Source organism: Mixophyes fleayi, chromosome 3 (assembly GCF_038048845.1).
Source record: "Mixophyes fleayi isolate aMixFle1 chromosome 3, aMixFle1.hap1, whole genome shotgun sequence".
NCBI lineage: Eukaryota > Metazoa > Chordata > Amphibia > Anura > Limnodynastidae > Mixophyes > Mixophyes fleayi.
In genome coordinates, this window is record NC_134404.1 from 170,447,931 (window position 1) to 170,468,232 (window position 20,302).

A 20,302-nucleotide genomic window follows, 5' to 3' on the forward strand; every position below is an offset into this window, starting at 1 on the left:
ACTAGGGAGAACCCAGGAATAGAGTGTAAAAGCAGACATCAGAGTGAGATCCAGGCAAGGGTCGAGGGCCGGCAGCAGACCGTATCCAGAGAACAAGCCGAGGTCAGAGGTCACAGGCAATACAACAAGGTCCAGAAACAAGCCAGGGGTCATACACGGAAAATCAGATCTAGAACACCGGAAAGGAGCAGGAAACGGAACAGGCAGCCTAGCTACACTGAGAGCTATAACTGGCAGTGAGGCTCTGTCCTCACTGCCTTAAGTAGTGAGGGGAGCCAATAGGAGTAGAGTGCCAGCGAGACCCCTTCCTACTGCACTAATCCCCAAGAATTGGCAATGCAGAAATAGTGACCACAAAAATTATCAACTGTACTCACTACTACATCGTGTGCAACACTGACATCTTCTGGCACAATATGTTCAAGATCATACACACAAACTATGAGTGTTATCTTTTTCTGCGCGCATGCGCCCGGCTGCAAGACCGCTGGCCGGGCGCTGCGGCAGTAGAGTTAGTGTCCCGATTGTTGCCCAGGCAACCGGGACGTAGGAGGCGGAAGTGACGTCCCGGTCGTCATGGAAACAGCCGAGATGCCTGGGACCACCGGAAGGGAGTCGCAGCGGCCCTTCGGGTAGCCGCGACTCATAACACGCGCACCACCCTCTCGAAAGGTTCCAGGCATTCAGCCATTTTAAAGGAAACACTATCTCTCTTACAAATCAGAGTACTCTCGTTAGACACCTCACATTGTGTCTACAAATCACTCAGCATTTTCTCAACAGAATCTCCCATCACCAAATATTCACACATATTTTCAGATTCTGTGATTTCCATGTCGAAAGTACAAATATATTCACTTGAACAAGTCTCGCTCACAGACGGTATGTTATCTCGTAACATTTTGTTATGGGCATAACAAACCCCCTTATTTCTGAGAAACATTCATCAGCGCCATTTTCACACAGATTAAAACCGCTTGTAATATCTGCATGTAAAAGCTCACTTCAACCTTTCTCTTTTAACCTAAAGAGAAAGCTATTTTTATCAAATTTACAGACAAAATTATTTTGTTCAAATACAGAAATAGCTTCTTGGACCCCAGCCAGCTGGAGGTCAGTGTTTTCTCCTGAGACTATCTGTATATTATTTACAGTCTTGTCCGTTCACTGATTCGTACAGTGACAGACCAAAGATTTTAAAACTTGTTTTGCATCTCTTCAAAGGCTTACAATTAACCAATGCATAAGAGAGGAAGTAGTCATCGCACAAGGAGAGGGACTGACCTCATTCAGAAATAGGTCACGATATTGTGTCAAATATATCCTTGAGGGGGTGCTCTTCCAATATAAATTAATCATATGGACAAAAAGACCAGAGTGAGGTCTAAGTATATAAAGAGAAGGCACTCCAGTGCATTAATCTATTTTATACAAATAAAATTTCATATGAATGATCAACACTAGTATTCTCATTACTTGGCAAGAAACGCCTTTTTTCCAGAAATCAAATGTTGGCGAAATATTCAAAACAAAGAATAGTGTGAAGAATAATGGTTTAATAGGAGTGTTTTTGCTTCATTTATGTGAGAAGTCCCTCTAATTACTATTGTATCAATTACGCACCGCTCATGAGGGCCATTTTGTTTCTATGATAACCAAAATATTGGTTTGCCGTAGAAGATGCTGAATACATGGGGCAATGTATAATACACTTTTCATTCTGATCTGTGCTCTAAGTATTTCTTAGACTGTTAGGTCCAGATAGAACGATAGTAACAGCACTTGTTATATTTATCTCAGAAGCCATCTACATTTCATTTGAGGAATAAAAGTTATACTCTGATATGAGGTCAGGAAGAGTAATATTAATGGGTCATAGATTCACTGGGATTATGCATTAGCACTGAAATGCCTATATTTGGATGGATTTCAATGTGCCCAATAAATATAAAATAATATGGTGCATTAGAATCCCAACAATAGTAATAGCTATAAATCCACTTAACGTATTTTGATGTAGACTGAAGGGTCTGATTTAGTTTTTAATTCACTATTTTCTTTTCTGTATGCACATTACTCTTTGTTTTTAATATTTCGCCAACATTTGGTCTCTGGAATAAAGGCGTATCTTGTCCAGTTAACCAATGAAGGCATTACATTTACAAATGTACAACTTTTTTGACCTTAAAACAAAAACAGAAAAAACTGACTTATAGAGGAAGAAAAATTAACTGATATCTTCCAGCCTACTGTTGTGGAACTGCAAGTCCCAACATTAAACTAATCTAGTCAGTTCAATGTGTTGTTACCACTCCGGAGACATTTTACTTACTCTTAAATTATTGAAGCATACGCAAAGAAACTTTTTAGCAATTTTACATACATTGTCAGATAAAAAAAACATAAGTCCTACAAGATTTCTTTCACACTGAAGTCTTTTACACAGAAAAAGTGTGTGTGTGGGGGGGCATTCCATTCTTTGAACTACGCAGCACCACTCATACATTTACAGTACACAACCTACTTGCCCACACATTAGGTGATACCTGATTCATTATTTTTGTCATATCATTTTAATCAGTTATTGAACAGGTGATTCATCATTCAGCTTCTGCTGCATTTAGTATATCCACATATATTGCGACTTTCCAGGGCTCTTAATTTTCCTCTGCTGCCTCAAACAATCTCTTGGGGTTTGGTCTCAATACCCCTGTCAGGGTTCCCAATATAAAACCACAGAGAGTGTAGTGTACAAAGTGGTTTTTAATAAACACCAGTTACACAGGTTTCAGGATGCAGTACGGTAAGGTATGGCAAAAATAGCAAAAGAACTCAGTAAACAACAGATGCAGAATGCAATGGTCTGCAGGACTTTACCACAAAGTAGTGGAGATGACACACAAGGTGTGACCGTCTCTGAAGCAAGGCACTGAAGATAACAGACACAGGATGCGATGATCTACAGGAATTTACCACAAAGTAGTAAATTTGCTAGTAACAATCTGCAACAGGTTAGTCCTCTGTAACACTGGAGAGCTGAAAGCAGGTATTGGTGGTAATACTCTGCAGCATGATAATCCAGAAACACTGGAGACCTGAAAGCAGGTACAGAGTCACAGATAAGCCGAGTCAGGGGTCACAGGAAGAGGTGCAAAAACGGAAGGACAAGCAAAGGTCAATCAGGATAGGACACAGGAACAACAACACAGATAATGGCAACAGAAGATCTGGCAAAGGCTGCTGGTACAAGCAGGCTTTTAGAGGCCAGAGGCAGGTGCTAATTATCCTGGAGTAACGAGGGAGCTCTGGCAAGGAAGAGAGCAGTCTGAGGAATACCACAGTGGGCCCTTTGGAGAAACAGTGGTACTACAGGCAGGGGACAAGCACGCACACAATGTCCATGCAAAATAGCTTCTATGACAGTATCTGGGCCAACGGTCTGCAAAATTCTTTTAAACTTTGGGCAGATTACAGAATTTAAAAAAGATAAAAGGTGTCTGCGCTTCCTGAGACAGCGTGTATGGCGGCAGCCGAATTATGGGATGGGAGGAGGGGGGTTCCAACCCTCCTAGGTGAGACAGAATGCAGGAAATTCCCAAGGCACCTGATAGTGGGGTCCTAAATGGTTTAATAAACCTGACAAAGTGTAAAACCTCATAAATCAGAATACCATATCTGCCAATAAACATATCACACCATAGTAGACAGTAGGTGTCACTGGATGCTGGGTGTAAACAAAGTCCTGAGATCATTGCAAAATCTTTCTGTAACCGGTAAGCTGGTATACAATAAACAAGTCCTGACACAAAATACCTATACACACTCTCTAATAAGCAAAAAGACAAAATAATAAAGTCTATTTCTGATAGAATGTAGATACCATTCCTATAGCGAAAAGTTCCTTAAGCATGGTACAAATATGTCCATGTAGTGAGTCAATAAAAATAATTCTTGTAAAGTCCGAGAAGTGTTCATACAGATTGCTAACAAAAAAGCAGAGGCGGATGGAAAAAACACAAACAAACTGCGGGTGAGAATGATCGCCCTACTTACAGATACAGCGTCTCCGGTTCCAATCGTCCTTTCCTGGTGTACTTCGCATTAGTTTCTGCCTCCAAGATGTGTAGTGCAATCTCTGCACTTGCGGTCCTTTAGTCGCGCATGTGCATGCGTTTGATGTTCAGTAGCAGATAGACTCTGCTGCCGGCTAGAATCCTCCGATGTTAGAAATAATCAATGGTGATGAGAGAAACAATGTAAGTAGTCCAATCCAATGCATTTCGCCAGTTAAACTGGCTTCCTCAGGGATGGTTGAAATGTGTAGCAGGGTTCCTTTTAAAGATATAGATAGGGATCTTTTTGATTTGTGATAGGTCCTTCAGAGCAGAGCAGCTGTGAAGCATTTAGCTTATCAGTGTATCATAGCTGCACTAATTACATCTAAATCAGAGAGGAGAGTGAATGTGCCCCTCTTAGTAATAGAAATGTTCCATTGGGTAACAGAAAAGGCACCCTGGATTAACTCTGTCCCATACTGATAGGTACCAGAGGTGCATTTAAAGCAAGAAGTTGTAATGTTTGGTGCACCCATGCATACTTTAAATATTTCAGAAAGATGCTGATGTATACAAGTAAAATGCATAAGCCTAAATGCACCAGAAAAATAATTATAGTATTCCTAAACAGCATGCATAAAGGTACATATATTGATGCACCTGTAGGAACAATTTGTTTATTGGCAGATATAGTATGTTGATTTATGAGGTTTTATACTTTCTCAGTTTTATTAAATCATTTAGGACCCCACTATCAGGCGCCTTAGGAATTTCTTGCATTCAGATTACAGAATTTACCTTCTTAGATATATTTCTGGGGATGATGTCTAAAGTGTTCACCCAATGTTCTCCAACACGTGTCTCAATGCATCTCCATTCAATGTGACAACCTATTATGGCAGTAAATTCTCTGCAGTTGTGTTCCGGGTAAAATTTAAGTATATGCCCCCTCTAAGGCTACTATCTGTAACTGCTATCAAATCAGGACTAAAGAAGGTAGTCCCTTTCTGTAAATTCAGCAGGCATTTACCCCATTTACATGAATAAAGGGACATATGGGTTTCTTAAAAGAGTAAGTCCCTTATGCCTTCAAATACCCGTGTGTGCTTTCCAAAATATGTACAGAACCCCAATACAATGAATGCTTTCATGCAAATTTCAATTTTAATATCCATGCAATTATGGTGTAAAAAAGCAAACTAAAGTAGCAAGATTTATAAGATAAACACCGACAACCCCCTGGCCTCTGGCGCCTCACATGGGTACCAACTTGAAAACGCAGGGGACCCTGACCAAACACAGTCACTTTTTTCAATCCTCATATGAGCTAGGAGACTCCAAGATAACCACAACCCAGCGGTCACAGTTCTCGAGAGACGAGGACAAGCCTCTGGTTGAAAGCGAGAAGTGCAGTCTTTGATTGGGTATCTTATTCAGTCATTTTTCCTTTATACATCATATGACAGATACAGAAACATTCATACACACAGACATACTACATCTAGGATAAGACAAATGGGTTAGTAATTACTGTATAAATCTGAGAATTACAGATCCGAGTGCCTGATACCTTAGACGGACATGAGGAAGCTCTAAACAGAGTCTAACATGTAGAAATTTCTACTCACCGCGGATTAAAGTCAGAGTCCCGTGTCTAGGGCGACCTCCAGTTGTCTGTCCTTCGCTCAGGTCAGCAGTCTCGCTGGGAACCTCCAATGCTGTTGGAGGTCCCACCTCACATATAAACAATAGTCTATGAGAACTGGTTAGTCATAGAACCTGGGATGACAACGAGTCTAGACACAGATGCAATGTTGCTAAGTCTGTAAAGGAGTACAGTGCCAACACATCAGTGGTGCAAACAGCAGGTGGCCACAGAATGGAAGCTAATAAAGCCTTCACTACTCAAAAAAGACAAGCAGCAACAAAGTTATTTGTCAACAATAAATCATAACATAAGTTAGCAACACCAAGTATATCGTGTAACAGCAGGTGCCCAAGTAATCAAAACAAGTTCAGCTTCCACTTGGCAAAGGAGATAGCAGGGTAGCTGGACTCTGATCCTGTAGACTCAATAATCTTGGCAAGAACTACTTGAATTGCATCCTAGCATCTCTATAATATCAATGCTCATCAAGACACACATAAGTGTAACCCTTCTTCGGTTTACTTGGTCTTTACCCAGCTGTCAATCTAGCAAATATTTGTGAGCAATAACTTCTAGCATTCTTCTCATACAGGGCGCTACTAATAATATATGTCATTCTAGGCCTCAGCCTCAGACGCCATTACAGTTGACAATGTCCTTATTCCCCTGAAATCGAAACTTTACTGCCTAAATCAGGAAACTTGGAAGGTTTGCTATTGTGTGACTGGGAGTACCTCCCAGCAAGTCCTGTCAGCAACCTGCTGGACCAAACAGTTCTCCACAACAGCTGGGAAAGGGTCACATAACTGTGCTTAAGCTACATTTTGCAAAGATGCTGTACCTGGAAGTATCATGATGAAGTATCTGGTAACGTGGAGGTGGAGCACAGGGGCATAACTACACATCTGTGGTCCCCATTGCAAATATTTGGTAAGAGTTGCCCAATAGTGAAAAACTTGCATCTATATGGAGCTTTGACAGGGACAGCAACCCTTATGTGGGATTCACATAAGGGGCTTGATTCATTAAGGACCTTTACTTGAGAAACTTCTTATTTCAGTCTCCTGGACAAAACCATGTTACAATGCAAGGAGTGCAAATTAGTATTCTGTTTTGCACATAAGTTAAATACTGCCTGTTTTGTCATGTTATCAAGTTAAGATTCTTAGGGGCATATTCAATTGTCGGCGGAAACACCGAAAATCTTGCGCTCCGCGCACTATTACTGTAACAAAAACGTTATTGCGGTAGTTTTCTCGCAGCTCCCTGAGCCGCAAGCTGAAATCCAGCTATTACCGTAATAACGGTAGTAGTTTTAACGCGGCGGGGAATTCAAACAATTGAATATGCCCCTTAATGAATCAGGCCCAAGGTTCTTACGCATACTTGCCAATGTTTTTTTTTTTTCTTCCGGGAGATGCCGGCTGGGACGTGGGCGTGCAGGGGGCGGGGCTGCGAAATCGCGTCATTTTGGCCCCGCCCCGTGACGGAATGACGCAAATCGCGTCATTTTACAGTGGGGGCGGGGCTAAACGCCGCGATTCCGGGTGAATCGCGGCGTTTAAACTAAATTTTTCCCCCTTCCTATCAGGGAGGTTGCCACACTCGTCCGGGAGACTCTCGCAAAATGCGGGAGTCTCCCGGACAATGCGGGAGAGTTGGCAAGTATGTTCTTACGTCCTTAGGAGGAGGGAATTAATAATAATGGAGACCTCCCTATATAGTCTGCTACTTCGCCCCGTCATTCTGGTTATCTTGAGACAAGACAATCTCTTGCTCAAGTGAACAGAGTATCACAAGGAATAACAAGTAGCGCAGACATAAGTAACAAGCACCCAATAAATTAGAATACTCTTAGTTACAGAAATAGTACAGGGTGCTTAGAAAGTAGTTCTAAAACAAATGATTTAGTAAATAATTGACTATATTGCTTGGCGTGTGTCAGAGGGCTAGATAAGAAGCATCAGTATTACTCATGTCATATAAAGCAGGAAGTATTAACCTGTGAATGGCTGGAGACGTGCACATCACATGCAGATATGAGTCTATAACAAGGATGCAATGTACGATAACATGTCAGCTATGTATTGCAGAGTGGGGCGCGAATAGACAGCAGGCGGGATGATGGGCGGTTTCCTAAACGTAAACACAACAGTCGGGGGGGCGGCACCTTAGCGCCGCCATCTTGTGTTGTGACAATTGAACTTGGAAATTGCGGGATGTAGGAAGCTGGTCCATCTTTGTGACAACCTGGACACTGGCAGCTCATCAACACTTGAAAGGTGAACGCCCAAATTCGGGCACATCGTTGCTCTGGCGCAGCGCGGTTCCAGGCACACGGTGATACGGAGCCTTCATGTCCGATCCCGGGGGAAGAGGTGGACGGAGGCCCGGGGGCGGTGTAAGCAGAACTCGCCACAGCGGCCGGAGAAAGGGGAGAAAGAATAAAGTACGAGCAACCCCTTTCCCCACCCGACTCCACCTTCACCCGCTGCAGGGCAGGTCGGGAGAGAATGCGGCCAGGACCTCCAGCCCGGGCCCCGGGGAGCCCACACCCGCCAGGGCGGCTCAGTATAGACAGCTCCGGAGAGAGGTGTGTACGGCAGTGTTGTCATTGTTATCTCTCATCATGGACCAGGATGACATAACACCGATGTAGGCTCTCCGCTGAATATAACTACTGCACTGTGTATCCACAAATACCTCTATCACAGGTCCTCCAACATGACACCTTATATCCGGGGCAGAATGTCCCACTTATGTAGTATTATTATTATTATTAGTGCTTTTATTTGGGTTGACTAAATTGAGAAGGTTTCTGTTAAACAACAATTATCCCAGGTAACAGGAAAATAAGTGGGAGGTTCGGGAGCAGATCATTTAGTATCAGTGCAGCCCTTTGTAGTGGCCCAATTAAATAAGATCCAATTGCCAATATGCCTGATAATCTTGCTTCTTTTTCTTATGTTTCTGGCGTTTGAGGTAGTTTTCAGGTGAAACGGCAATATTGGGCTAATTACTTTGTATGTAGTGTCTTGACCTCTATCTTAGTTTTAGGTTGTTTACATATTTGGATTTGAAGCCACATTTGTGCTCTCCAACCAGTGGATTAAGTGCAAGTAAAATATTTTTCTGTAGCCCCATTGATGTTTTTGAATGTTATACTTTATTTCCATTTCTGAAAATAGAGCATCCACAGGTAGCATCCTTCTGTATGTGAAACTCTTGGTTGTTATCACTGTAAGGCTGGGTACACACTACAGAAAGTCATGATCAGTATGCTGATTCGTGTGTACACACTATACACCTTTTACAAGATTTACCTTCAGAAATCTGTGTTCTTCATCTGTCATAACCATCGGTTTAAAATATCGTGACTCTAAACTCCATGGAGCTCCTGATCGTTAGGGCAGAACTGGAACAACATCGTTTTATATTTGAACAAGATTTTTAGTCCGGTTTTAAAATCAAATGAAAATTTACAATGTGTTTTAGAACAATAATAGTTAATTGTTGCAGTGTACACACTAATGCAATATCGGGCCAAACAGTCGTTTATCGGGTGATTAGCCCAATAATCAGCTGAAAACCTGTAGTATGTACCCAGCATAATGTGCTAAACTTCGGAGTATGCTCAGTACTTGTTAATTATAGAGGTGCCACTTTACTCCACCAATTATTTCAGGGAGGATTCATTTACCTTGAGTGTGTTTGGGGAGCTTGCGCAGCTGACCAAAATATTTCCCAAGAGCCCCATTGCTGTCCACAACATGAACTGTGTGGTGAGAGGACATTGTTGAAAATTATAAGGGTCATTCCACATGAAATCGACACCATTTAAAAAAAAAAAATTCTACCTTACATTCTTTAATTTCATTTAAATTTGGTATAATAAATGCTGCCATTGCTGTAAAGAAAACCTCCAAATCTTAGGCTGATATGTGCACTGGTTTTGAAGTTATATACCTTTAAAGCTGCAATTTTTTAACGTAAACTTGCTTTAAACTGGAGGGTTTTTTATTGCATTTGTAGCTCATCTGATTGAGCTAGAGAGTTGGGTAATATATAATTTTAAACCTCTTTTTATGGGCTTTCATATGATATATATCGTAGCATTATGTTTCAGTAAAAATATATAAAATGGTCAAAATTTAGATTTTCTCAAAAAGCCTTATTTTTGAGAAAAGTTTTGAGTGATTCATGAAAATTGTATTTATTGAGGCACTACACATCTGAGAAAATCAAGCAATATTTTTTTCCCCAGTTCACTTCATTAGAGGAATACACGTTCCTCTTCAGGTGTATTTGTGGATGAGATTTTACAGACAGCGCCTGCTCCCACTTCTGAACAGGCATGCAAACTTAAGTGAAAAGATACTCTTCGTCAAAATACACTTTAGTTGTGTTGAATAGGCCGACCTTTTACAGGGACAGGTTAGGTTTGTTTGGGTTTTAATTAGTTTAGAAAAGCCCCTTCACTAACTTAAGCCCACCCTGACCTGGCCCTGGACCATTAGTGTCACATTTGAAAAAGCTGAGTGTTTAATTACAGTGGAGTATCAGACTGGGATAATGTGTGCTGGGAGCAGGAAGGAACGGCAACTTGGAGAAGAGGTGCTGGAAGGAAGAGCGCAAGCAGACTGGGAGCAACACTGTACTCGCAAGAAGAAGCCTTAGTGACCCGGCCAGGCAGAGAAGAGAAGTCACATCCCATGTGGCTGCTGCTGATCTCCACGGGTCACAGGAGTATGTGATGGGCTCTTTCAATCAGAGCTCAGCACATGCTCCTCTCACCCCTCAGCAGAGTCTCATGGGAATTATTTCCCAGACTTCCTGGTAGCCCAGTCCAAGCCTGCTGTGGTGTTTAACCACCAACCACTCTTGGCTCTAAACCAATTTAAATTGGTTTAGAGAAGTAAAGAAGAATAAAGATGGATGAAAGTGACAGGTCTTTTTGTGTCAACCCATTTAGAAAGGCTAATCATACTTCTAATAAGAATTGGTTGAGAACTATTTCAGAATGGATGTGTAAATTATTTTCTAAGATGCCAAAAGTTTGTGTCAGCTTCAGAAAACAACTTGGGACACTTCGAAAATAACAATAGGGTCATTGTTCATTTCCTCAAGATAATGTAGTATCAGCTCCCACTTGCTGACACTAGAGGTTATGTAAATGCTGTCTATGACAACAAACGGTGGCTCGCACTTATTTTGGAGAAAGATGAAAACATAGATGAAGTGAAAGTGACATTCCTCCATCCAGCTGATCCATCACCACCTTTTTCATACCCAAGAAAGCCGGATGTGTTATGGATTACTATAGTAATATGTTCTGTGTAAGGTGACTTAACTCCAACAGATCGAATATACACCCTTTCTGAAATGGAAATACTAAAAACAAATGAAGCCTTTGGCCAGTTCCAACCATCAAGTAGCACCATCCATCCAGAGCAGCAGCACAAATGGTAGTGATATGTAGGAAGCTTTCTTATAATATGTGAAAGATATAAAATTATCACAAATGTTTGAAATATTTTAGTATTAACATACTGTGTCATTGTACATTATATACGTCAAAGGGATTGTTTAAGGAGATAAATTAAAAATAATGAACAGGCCTGGATGTTTCCCATTTTCATTATTTTAACAAACGGTCCAAAGTGAAAGCTCCTGTAGCAGATGATCCCATCATAATCCCAAAATAAAACTTTGGGGATTTATGGACAACAGTATGAACAATTTTTGAGATGTTATTCAAACATTTAAAAATATGGCTTTTTGATAAAATCAAAATTTTGATTTTGAAAATGTAACATTTTTAATTTTTATTGAAACCTACTGCTGTGTTATATCATATGAAAGCCCATAACACGAGGTTTAAAATGATACCTTGCCTAACTCTGTAGCTCAATCAGGTGAGCTGCAAATGCAACTTAAAAAAAAAAAAAAAAACCGTTAAAAGCAAATTTTTCGTTAAAGTGCAAATTTAAAGGCATATAACTTCAAAAACAGTGCACATTTATTATACCAAATTTCATTACAATCTGAAACGGTCAGTTTGAAACCCTGTGTTGATCTGATGTGGAATGACCCACGAACAGATGAGGTAGCAGGGAGTGAAGTTGATTCACTTCTACATGTTTTATTGACATGTCCTATCTTCAAGACTCTGTTTCCCACCACCGTACTCTCTGTCAATATGTGTAGACACTACCAAGGAGTGTGTGTCGAGAGACCTAAGTGGATATTTTGAACAGATGCCTGAGGCTGGAGACACTGTGGAGGCTTACAGTCTGTTTGCAGGACCAGCACGGGTCCGAGATAGAGATAGATGGTGGGACCACAGTAATAGCCAAAATGGCAGGTGACCAAAGTCCATATAGTATAATTAACAAGTACCATGTGCCTTTAATGTACTCCCTGTGACTGCTCTGTTTTGCAGCTGGATTAAGTATGGCTTGACCTCAATCAAAAAACTTCTAATGATATTTGAATGAAGCCTGACATCCCATACATGTACAAATAGGATACTTGTGGAATAAAAATGACACAGATTGAGTTCACTAAACACAAATCTAGGATAGGTATCAATAAAAATATATTTATTATCAATATTTTTATATATATATATATTATATCTATCTCACATATACTGTGACCTTTCTTTTATATTTAGGCATTAAAGACAAAGGTGAAATCTGAAAGGAAGAATGTAAAGCCAGAGAAGAGCAGTGCTTCTCACAGCCCAACAGCTCATCGTTGTGAACAGTGGAATCTCCACAAACAGAAATGTAAATGTAACATTCAGCATATAAAGACCAATTCCCCAAGAAAAATTGAAAAGTTGCAAACAGAATCGGAGCTCGCCAACGGTTCTGTTCGGAAACCTGATAAGAAACCATTAACAAGTGCAGAAAATATCCAACATATAAAACTGAAAGAAAAGATCTATACCACTGAAGAAATTGAAAAAGAAATAAATTATGCAGGAGCAAAGTTTAGTGATCCACCATCCCCGAGTGTCCTTCCAAAGCCTCCAAGTCACTGGATGGAAATAAATGGTCAACATTCTGATCAAAGCAAGGAGCTAATGACATATCACCTGAAAACCCTACTGAAAGTCCAGTTGTAGTCATCTGAGCTTGTTTGATGCCTCCTTTAATATATGTTTGGCCGGAAGCTCTAAACTTTTTTTTTTTTTTTTGTGTTTTGTGCAAGAAAGTAAAAAGAACTTGCATTTTACATTTCTGTACAGGAGTCTAGTATTATATTTTGTATGGTTATGTAAATATGTAATATGTGTATATCCTCATTTATACTCCAAGTAAATTTTTAGTTTTGTTATAAAAGTATGTATTTTGACCTGACAAAACTAGGTGTTTTATATGTAAGATGACAATGCTTCTGTGTAGTTAAAGGAAATACAAAAGACCCGTTTGAAAACTATTTAGGACATTTTTAGAATTTGGATCCTTGATTGAGATGGCAAGCATTTATGTGGACAGTTTTGTAACATCTTCAGTACAAATGCTGACATCTCAGATTCAGAAGTCGTGTAAATTCTCCTGTCTACCAAAATATGTTTGGAAGTTAATAAAACTGTTACATTTTTAAAGTACTTCAAAAATTACAATGGGAAACAAATGTATTCCCATTACAATTTTTAAATTGATTCTTTTTATTTTTATGAACATGTGAGAAAATGAAATATCCCCATGAATAAATTGGCTTATGTTAAAAATAAATAAATTTAATTTGGCCCTCCCCCAATATGTCTTTGAGTGCATCTTTGGTGTAGGGTTTAAACCATTTTTAGTAAAACATACTTTGTATGCAAGGGATTTTGTATGTGATAAAACTATTTTATTTACAGTGCATATCCCTAAATGTTTTATATGTTTTTGTTTTCTTTTAGAATTATTTGTATTTTCGCTGATTTTGTTTTACCAGAAGAGCAGGATTCCTGGTCACTGAAAAGAAGACTTATTAAGAGTGAACACCACTCTTGAAACAACTTTTAATACGAGTCCCATCCATCCATTTATCTTTACTATAAGGATATGAGTTTGATATGTATCTTTGGGGAAAGTCATCCGTCCCCAAAAAAAAAATCTGAAATAATTGTAGAGATGTTCTAGTCACAAACCATAAGAATGATGAAGAAGGACATGTCAGGTTATCAGACACAAGCTGACATGAGACACGATTTGGCCTATCAGTTGCTGTCTGATACTTTCAGTTTGTATTCAAAACAAGTTAACCTGTGCATGATACGCATGCATTCTAGTCAAATCAAGCTACTTAAGGTGTTAAAAAGGTTCTTGTCATGCATTTGGGCCTAGCCCAGGCCTCCTCAGGGGAAGAGCGTTACTTCCCGACGCAAGCGCCCTTTTTTAACGTGGTTTTGTCCACGTGTCACCACCTCATCATTTTTCTCCATTACCTCATCCTTCATCGCCACATCCTTCATCAACCTACTTAAGGTGTTAAAAACTCCCCACTGTCACCCCCGGCAACCACCAACCACTCCCAACTGTCACTTCTCCTTCAAGAAATATATAGGTCAGTGTATAACTCTGCCCAGCAGGTGGCGCTGCAGCTTGTTTTTTTTTTGTTTTTTTCACACACACGCCACTAGGCATTTATATAGTAGATCCTCTAGGGTGTCATTTGTTAAGAATTGCCTGTTACAGTATCCAGAATAGCTAATTTCTGAAACAAAGGTGTCACAGGCAAGAGATCACTTTGATGGGGGGTTATGGCGAAAATATATATGTCTGATGTTTCTTGCTAAATTAAGACTTTCTCACAAGGACTTTATTCCCTAGTAGGTTTTTTTTGTTTAATAAACAAGACAATGGTCCAGGAATCATAGAGAGTGGCTTGTGAACCCTCAGTCATTGCACATAGCTTTCAAAGTGGATGCAATATGTACAATGTCAATCTACTATCAACTTCTGTATTTGTATAGAAGGAAATCTCGTCACATTTTCATGCAGGGTAGATTTTTAAATGTTAAATACATGGTGAACATGGCAATAGTAAGTGCAGTACTACACCCTATAATATCTAATCTGCATTTGAACTAGAAGTGCTGAAGATAGAAAAAAAACCTATTGCAGTGTCAGGTGACAGTTAAGTGCTCCACAAAAAAAATTGACAAGCTTCTCCTCAAATCTTGAGAAAAATAACCATTGACCACACCAACTTACTCAGAGGAGTAGGCAGTAAACTTTTTATGAGATTTTTAGTTTAACTAATTGTTTAAATATAACTATAGGAAGAATTTAGGGGAAAAAATGCCCATAAACTAAAATAATAAGTTTTTTATTTCAAGTTATAGAAACAAAAAAACTAGGATTGGATTAGACTAATGTGAGCTAATTTAGAGGGAACAAGATACACTACATGGCCAAAAGTATGTGGACACTCCTAATTGTGTGTTTAGCCATTTTGGCCACACACATTAACAGGTGCATACAATCAAACATACAGCCATGTAACCTCTATAGCAGGGGTAGGCAACCTGCGGCTCTCCAGGTGTTGTGAAACTACAAGTCCCAGCATGCTTTGCCAGTAGATAACCAGCAGAGAGGTGGCAAGGCATGCTGGGATTTGTAGTTTCACAACACCTGGAGAGCCACAGGTTCCCTACCCCTGCTCTATAGTCTATATTGCCAGTAGAATGGGTCATATTAAAAAGCTCAGTGACTCAACGTGCCACTGTCAAGAGGATGCCACCTTTCCAACAAGTCAATTTGTCAAATTTCTGCCCTAGAGCTGCCCCAGTCAACTATATGTGCTGTTATTGTGAAGTGGAAATGTCTAGGAGCAATAACAGCTCAGCAATGAAGCGGTAGGCCACAAAAGCATACACAATGGGACCATAGAGTGCTGAAGCAAGTAATGCATAAAAATCAGTTGCAACATTCACTACCAAGTTCCAAACTGCATCTGGAACTAATGTCGGCACAAGAACTGTTCGTCGGGAGCTTGATGGATTAGGTTTCCGTGGCTGAGCAGACGCACACAAGCTTCAGATCACCATGTGCCATGCAAAACATTGGCTGGAGTGGTGTAAAGCACACCACCATTGGATTCTGGAACTGATGCCAGAACGCTTCTTACACAAACGTGTATTGCCAACTGTAAAGTTTGGTGGAGAAGGAATAAAGGCCTAAGCGCCTTAGTTCCAGTAAAGGGAAATCTTAACGCTACAACATAAAATGACATTCTAAAGAATTGTTTGCTTACAACTTCGTGGCAAAAGTTTGGGGAAGACCCATTCCTCTTTCGGCATGACAATGACCCAGGACACAAAGCAAGGTTAGTCAGAAAATCATTTCACAAGCTTGGTGTGGAAGAATCTGACTGGCCTGCACAGAGCCCTGATCTCAACCTCATTGAGCACGTTTGGGATATATTGGAACGCTGACTGTTAGCCAGGCCTGATCTCCCAACATCACTGCCTGACCTCATTAATGCTCCTGTGGCTAAATGGATGTGAATCCCTGCACCCATGTTCAAAAATTTAGTGTAAAGCCTTCCCAGAAGAATGGAGGCTGTTATAGCAGCAAAGGGGGGACCAGCTCCATATTAATGCTGATGGTTTTGGAATTAGATGTTCAACAAGCACATATGGATATTTGGGTGTGCACATGCTTTTGACCATGTAGTGTACCTTTAAAAGAGATTAATTTACTCCAGAATTAATTACATTTAGATGAGCAAAATCTGGTGTATTTTCAACCTTTATTTAAATAAACCGTCCAGAATACATAAGTACTGCTAACTCCATTGCTTAATATTAAAACATGCTCTAAAACAAATGTGGAACCTGAATTTCCTTTGAAAATTATAGAAAGATAATGGTTAAGTATGTTAGACAATGTTTGAGTAATCTTTATAGCAAAACAAAGGAATTCCAGAATATAATAAACACTTAACAAAAGGGGCTAGTGAAGTTTGAATGAATTTAGGCAGTGTTTTATATTCTACGTTATGCATTTTTCTTTGATAGTATTAAAATGAAGCCTTCAATAAAATATTAAGACAAAAAAAAAATCAGAGGAGGCTAAGAACTTCAATCTAGGATGGAGAGGGACATCCTAATTTCCTAACACAGTGGTTTCATATATCTTTTTTTAAACACATACCTTTACCCTTGATGTTTAACAGACATCTATCATATTATGTTGAGTATTGTAGGAATATTGTATAATTTAGTCTTAGAATTATATATTGATGTCTGGCAGATTACCCCATTGTAGTGTACCAAAATCTGCTATCTAAAATATCCATCCCACATTAAAAATGTTTGTGGATTATATGAGAATTCATTTTTTTTATGAAATTAAAAGAAAAAGGTATTTCTCCGTTATCTGCACCAAATTCAACCTCTTGAAATTAGGCCTCCACAAAGGAGAATGTAATGTGCAGTGTGTTCTACACGGGAGTGTCTTGTTGGAGCCACCACACACCATTATGACAACAGTAGTATAAAAGCATCGGGACAGGAATGACTTTCAAATGTTATTACCTTGGTAGACTGAAGCACACAAAATGCAAATGGGGGATGGGACCAAAAGGAAGCTTGACTGTGAAAAGCAATGCACAGCAGATCCATTTTCATTGTGTTATCTCTGATGCATGAGAAGAAGGTGGGGAGATAAATGTTCTACAAAAAAAAAAAAAGTAGGACAAAACAGTACAAGCCAATTATCAGTAGTACCGAGCTACCCCTCTCCACTGGAATGACCTCCCACAATCCATCCGACTGTCCCCTAACTTGTGATCCTGCAAACGGGCACTTAAAACTCGCCACTTCCTCAAAGCCTACCAGCCTTCCACCTAATCCTCTCTCCATGCTCATTCTCTTCACCTCGCTCCCCTCTTCTGACGCCCTCTGTATCTGCTGTCTGATTGCCCTCCCTTTAGGATGTAAGCTCTTACGAACAGGGTCCTCCTGCCTCCTGTCTTTACACCATTTCTTCTGCTCCAGCTTCTCTAATTGCTATGTCTGGAGTCTTGGCTTACCCTGTAACGTCTATTGTTTGTACTGTGTACGGCGCTGCGGAAACCTTATGGCACCTTTCAAATAAACGATAAGAATAATAATACCACGTCAATAAGTCTAATTTACAGACACAGTTAACAGGAGTACAATTTTTAAAGTAAGCAATAAACAATCATCAGGTATGTTATCACCAATTTTTGGGTATAAGAAAGAGTAGTCGGGTGGGGGCAAAGTGGCTAAGACCATTAAAGCAGAAAGAGAAAAAAAGGACTTGGAGGACTTCTTGAGGATTCTAGTCATGAATTCCATACGTTGGACATGCCAAACCCTGCTAATGATGGACTGGAGGGTAGGAGGGGTAGAATGTTTCCAGTCAGAAGCAAGTTCAAACTATTTGACCGATAACTTTATTTTTGTGATGGAATAGCGGAAGGGACAGCCAGAGGGAGGAGGAAAAATGTAGACTCTGGGGGAATTATGAGTTGGAGGACTGCAAAGATCAAATGCATGATGTTTAGCCAGAAACGTGTGTGTTTCGGACAACCCCATCATATATGGAGGAACGTTCCTTCTAAAGAACAACCCCGCCGACATCTATCAGAGGAGTCAGAGAACATCCTTTTAAGCCTTGTAGGGATGTAATACCATTGAAGCACAATTTTGTACACATTCTCTTTTATCCTCACACACATTGAACTGGAGGTGGCATTCTCCCAGATCTCAGCTCAGTCATCGTCCCAGGCCAATTCATGGGGATCTCGAGTAGCCATGTTAGAGACTGTGCGCTCTGAATATAAAGTGGAAATCAGGCCAGCTATGGATGTCTCATGAAGGATACAGCGTTTAAACAGTAGTTAGGGGACGTAAGTTAAGACTGCATCTAACTTTGCTGTGGAAATTTCGCAATTGTAAATATGGGTTGGTAAAAAAAAATTGTGGAAATATGAAGTTTAGATTGAATATCAGCGAATAGGGGGAAAGTATTATCACGGGTCGAATCATTCAGGTATCTGATACCACTCATCTGCCATTGGCAGAACTCAGATGGAACCAAGCCAGGGGGAAATTCCGGAGTTGAATAGTGGAATCATTGGGGAAGGTTGAGTGGACAAGCCATATGTTCGGGAAACCTAGTCCCATACTGTCAGATTGTGCGAAACAATGGGGTGAGATTGAGCTTTCCTAGGTAGAAGAGCCTGTGTGAGCCAGAGGAGGGAGGCAGGAGAGAGCAATCCCAGGGAGCGGATTTGCTATACTTTATAAAATATCACACACGTATAGAGCCAATTTATGCTCACTGGTGCCCACACGAATACCAGATATCTCTGTTAGCTCGTACCTTGGCTGCCATTGGTTCCATGACATGAGCAAAAATAAGCAGAGAAAAAAAGACATCCTTGGCACATACCATTGGTGGTTCCAAATGGTGGCGAGGTTAGACCATTTGCTGATACAGTAGTAGAAAAGGAGGTGTATCAGGCCAAAATTTGCCAGAGAAACCCATCAACCCAAGCACCCCATACATGAACAGCCAAAATGCTTTTTCTGTGCTCAACGCCATAATCAAGGAAGGAATTTTACTGTCATGAATGGAGTGAACAAGATTAATAGTCCTCCTGCTATTATCTGGGGCCTGTGTCCCTGAGATAAATCCCAGCTGGTCAGTGACAGTCTCTAGGAGCGGATTCAATCTGTTGGCATAGCGTCCACATTGAGAAAAGAAATCGGTCTATAACTAGAGCAATGCGTATGGTATTTCCCAGATTTCATGATAATCGTTCTAGTTGCTAAAGTGATAGCTGGCTGAAGGAGGCCCCCTCTAATGCTTTGTTAAATAAATCTGTCACCCGAGGAATTAGGATCCATGCAAATTTCTTATAATATTGGGCTGTGAAACCATCAGGACCAGGGGCAGAAGAGCTCAATAGATTTTATAGCTACTAGGGTCTTGTCTTGCATGATGTCAGAATTTAAGGAGGAGATTTGGGGCTGGATAAGTTGAGAAAGTGAAGTGCCAGCTAGATACACCTCTAAATCCTCTGCGGTCAAGTCCTTCCATGGAGGTGGCCCAGACAGGTTATAAAGGCAGACAAAAAACTCCCGAAATTCATTTACAATTTCAATAGATTCGCAAGTTCAAGTTCAATTTATAAGTGATGGATTTAGAGTGGGTTTTTTTTGTCTAGATTTTGTCAATCAGGCCAAGGGCTCGTTTTTGTTGTAGCTTTTGATCCAACAGTCTGCATGGTCAGCCTTATCATAAAAGCACTTCTGCATGATAGAGGCTGCTCTACAAGACAGTATCTAACTGGCCTTTAAGAGTCTCGATCTGTGAGAGAAGGTTAGTATCAGGGTTATGTTTGTGTTGGTTCAATAATGCTAAAATTTGTTGTTTAAGGGAGGTCATCTCTGCAGCAGCTAGTTTCTTAGCTGCTGAGGCTACACTAATGAGTTGGCCATGGATAGTGGCTTCATGGGCTTCCCATACAATCCCTCATGCTACATCTGATGACAAATTCTCTAAAATAATCAGGGTTCAAGGGAAAACAAGCCTTCTAATCACTATCTGCGCGGACAAGTAAA

General features: G+C 40.3%; 1 protein-coding gene and 1 long non-coding RNA gene across 2 annotated transcripts; one reads left to right on the forward strand and one right to left on the reverse strand.

Annotated features, from left to right (window-relative positions):
• Positions 1–2,745: 2,745 nt before the first annotated feature.
• LOC142142817 (uncharacterized) lies at positions 2,746–6,923 on the reverse strand. The gene is made up of 2 exons (XR_012689342.1): positions 5,684–6,923; positions 2,746–3,095 (listed from the first exon to the last, which is right to left on the reverse strand). It is a non-coding gene; the product is annotated as an uncharacterized LOC142142817 (long non-coding RNA).
• A 936-nt stretch (positions 6,924–7,859) lies between these two features.
• PNRC1 (proline rich nuclear receptor coactivator 1) lies at positions 7,860–13,580 on the forward strand. The gene is made up of 2 exons (XM_075202760.1): positions 7,860–8,296; positions 12,380–13,580. Exons 1-2 carry the CDS (start codon positions 8,060–8,062, stop codon positions 12,833–12,835), a joined length of 693 nt encoding a protein of 230 aa, XP_075058861.1. The 5' UTR covers positions 7,860–8,059; the 3' UTR covers positions 12,836–13,580.
• Positions 13,581–20,302: the final 6,722 nt, after the last annotated feature.

What these genes read in the sequence shown, in the direction of transcription:
- PNRC1 (XM_075202760.1), top strand. Translation starts at nt 8,060, where the DNA reads ATGTCCGATCCCGGGGGAAGAGGTGGACGGAGGCCCGGGGGCGGTGTA. An exon ending in ATAGACAGCTCCGGAGAGAG is followed by an intron (nt 8,297 to 12,379) that starts GTGTGTACGGCA and finishes TTTTATATTTAG; the next exon opens with GCATTAAAGACAAAGGTGAA.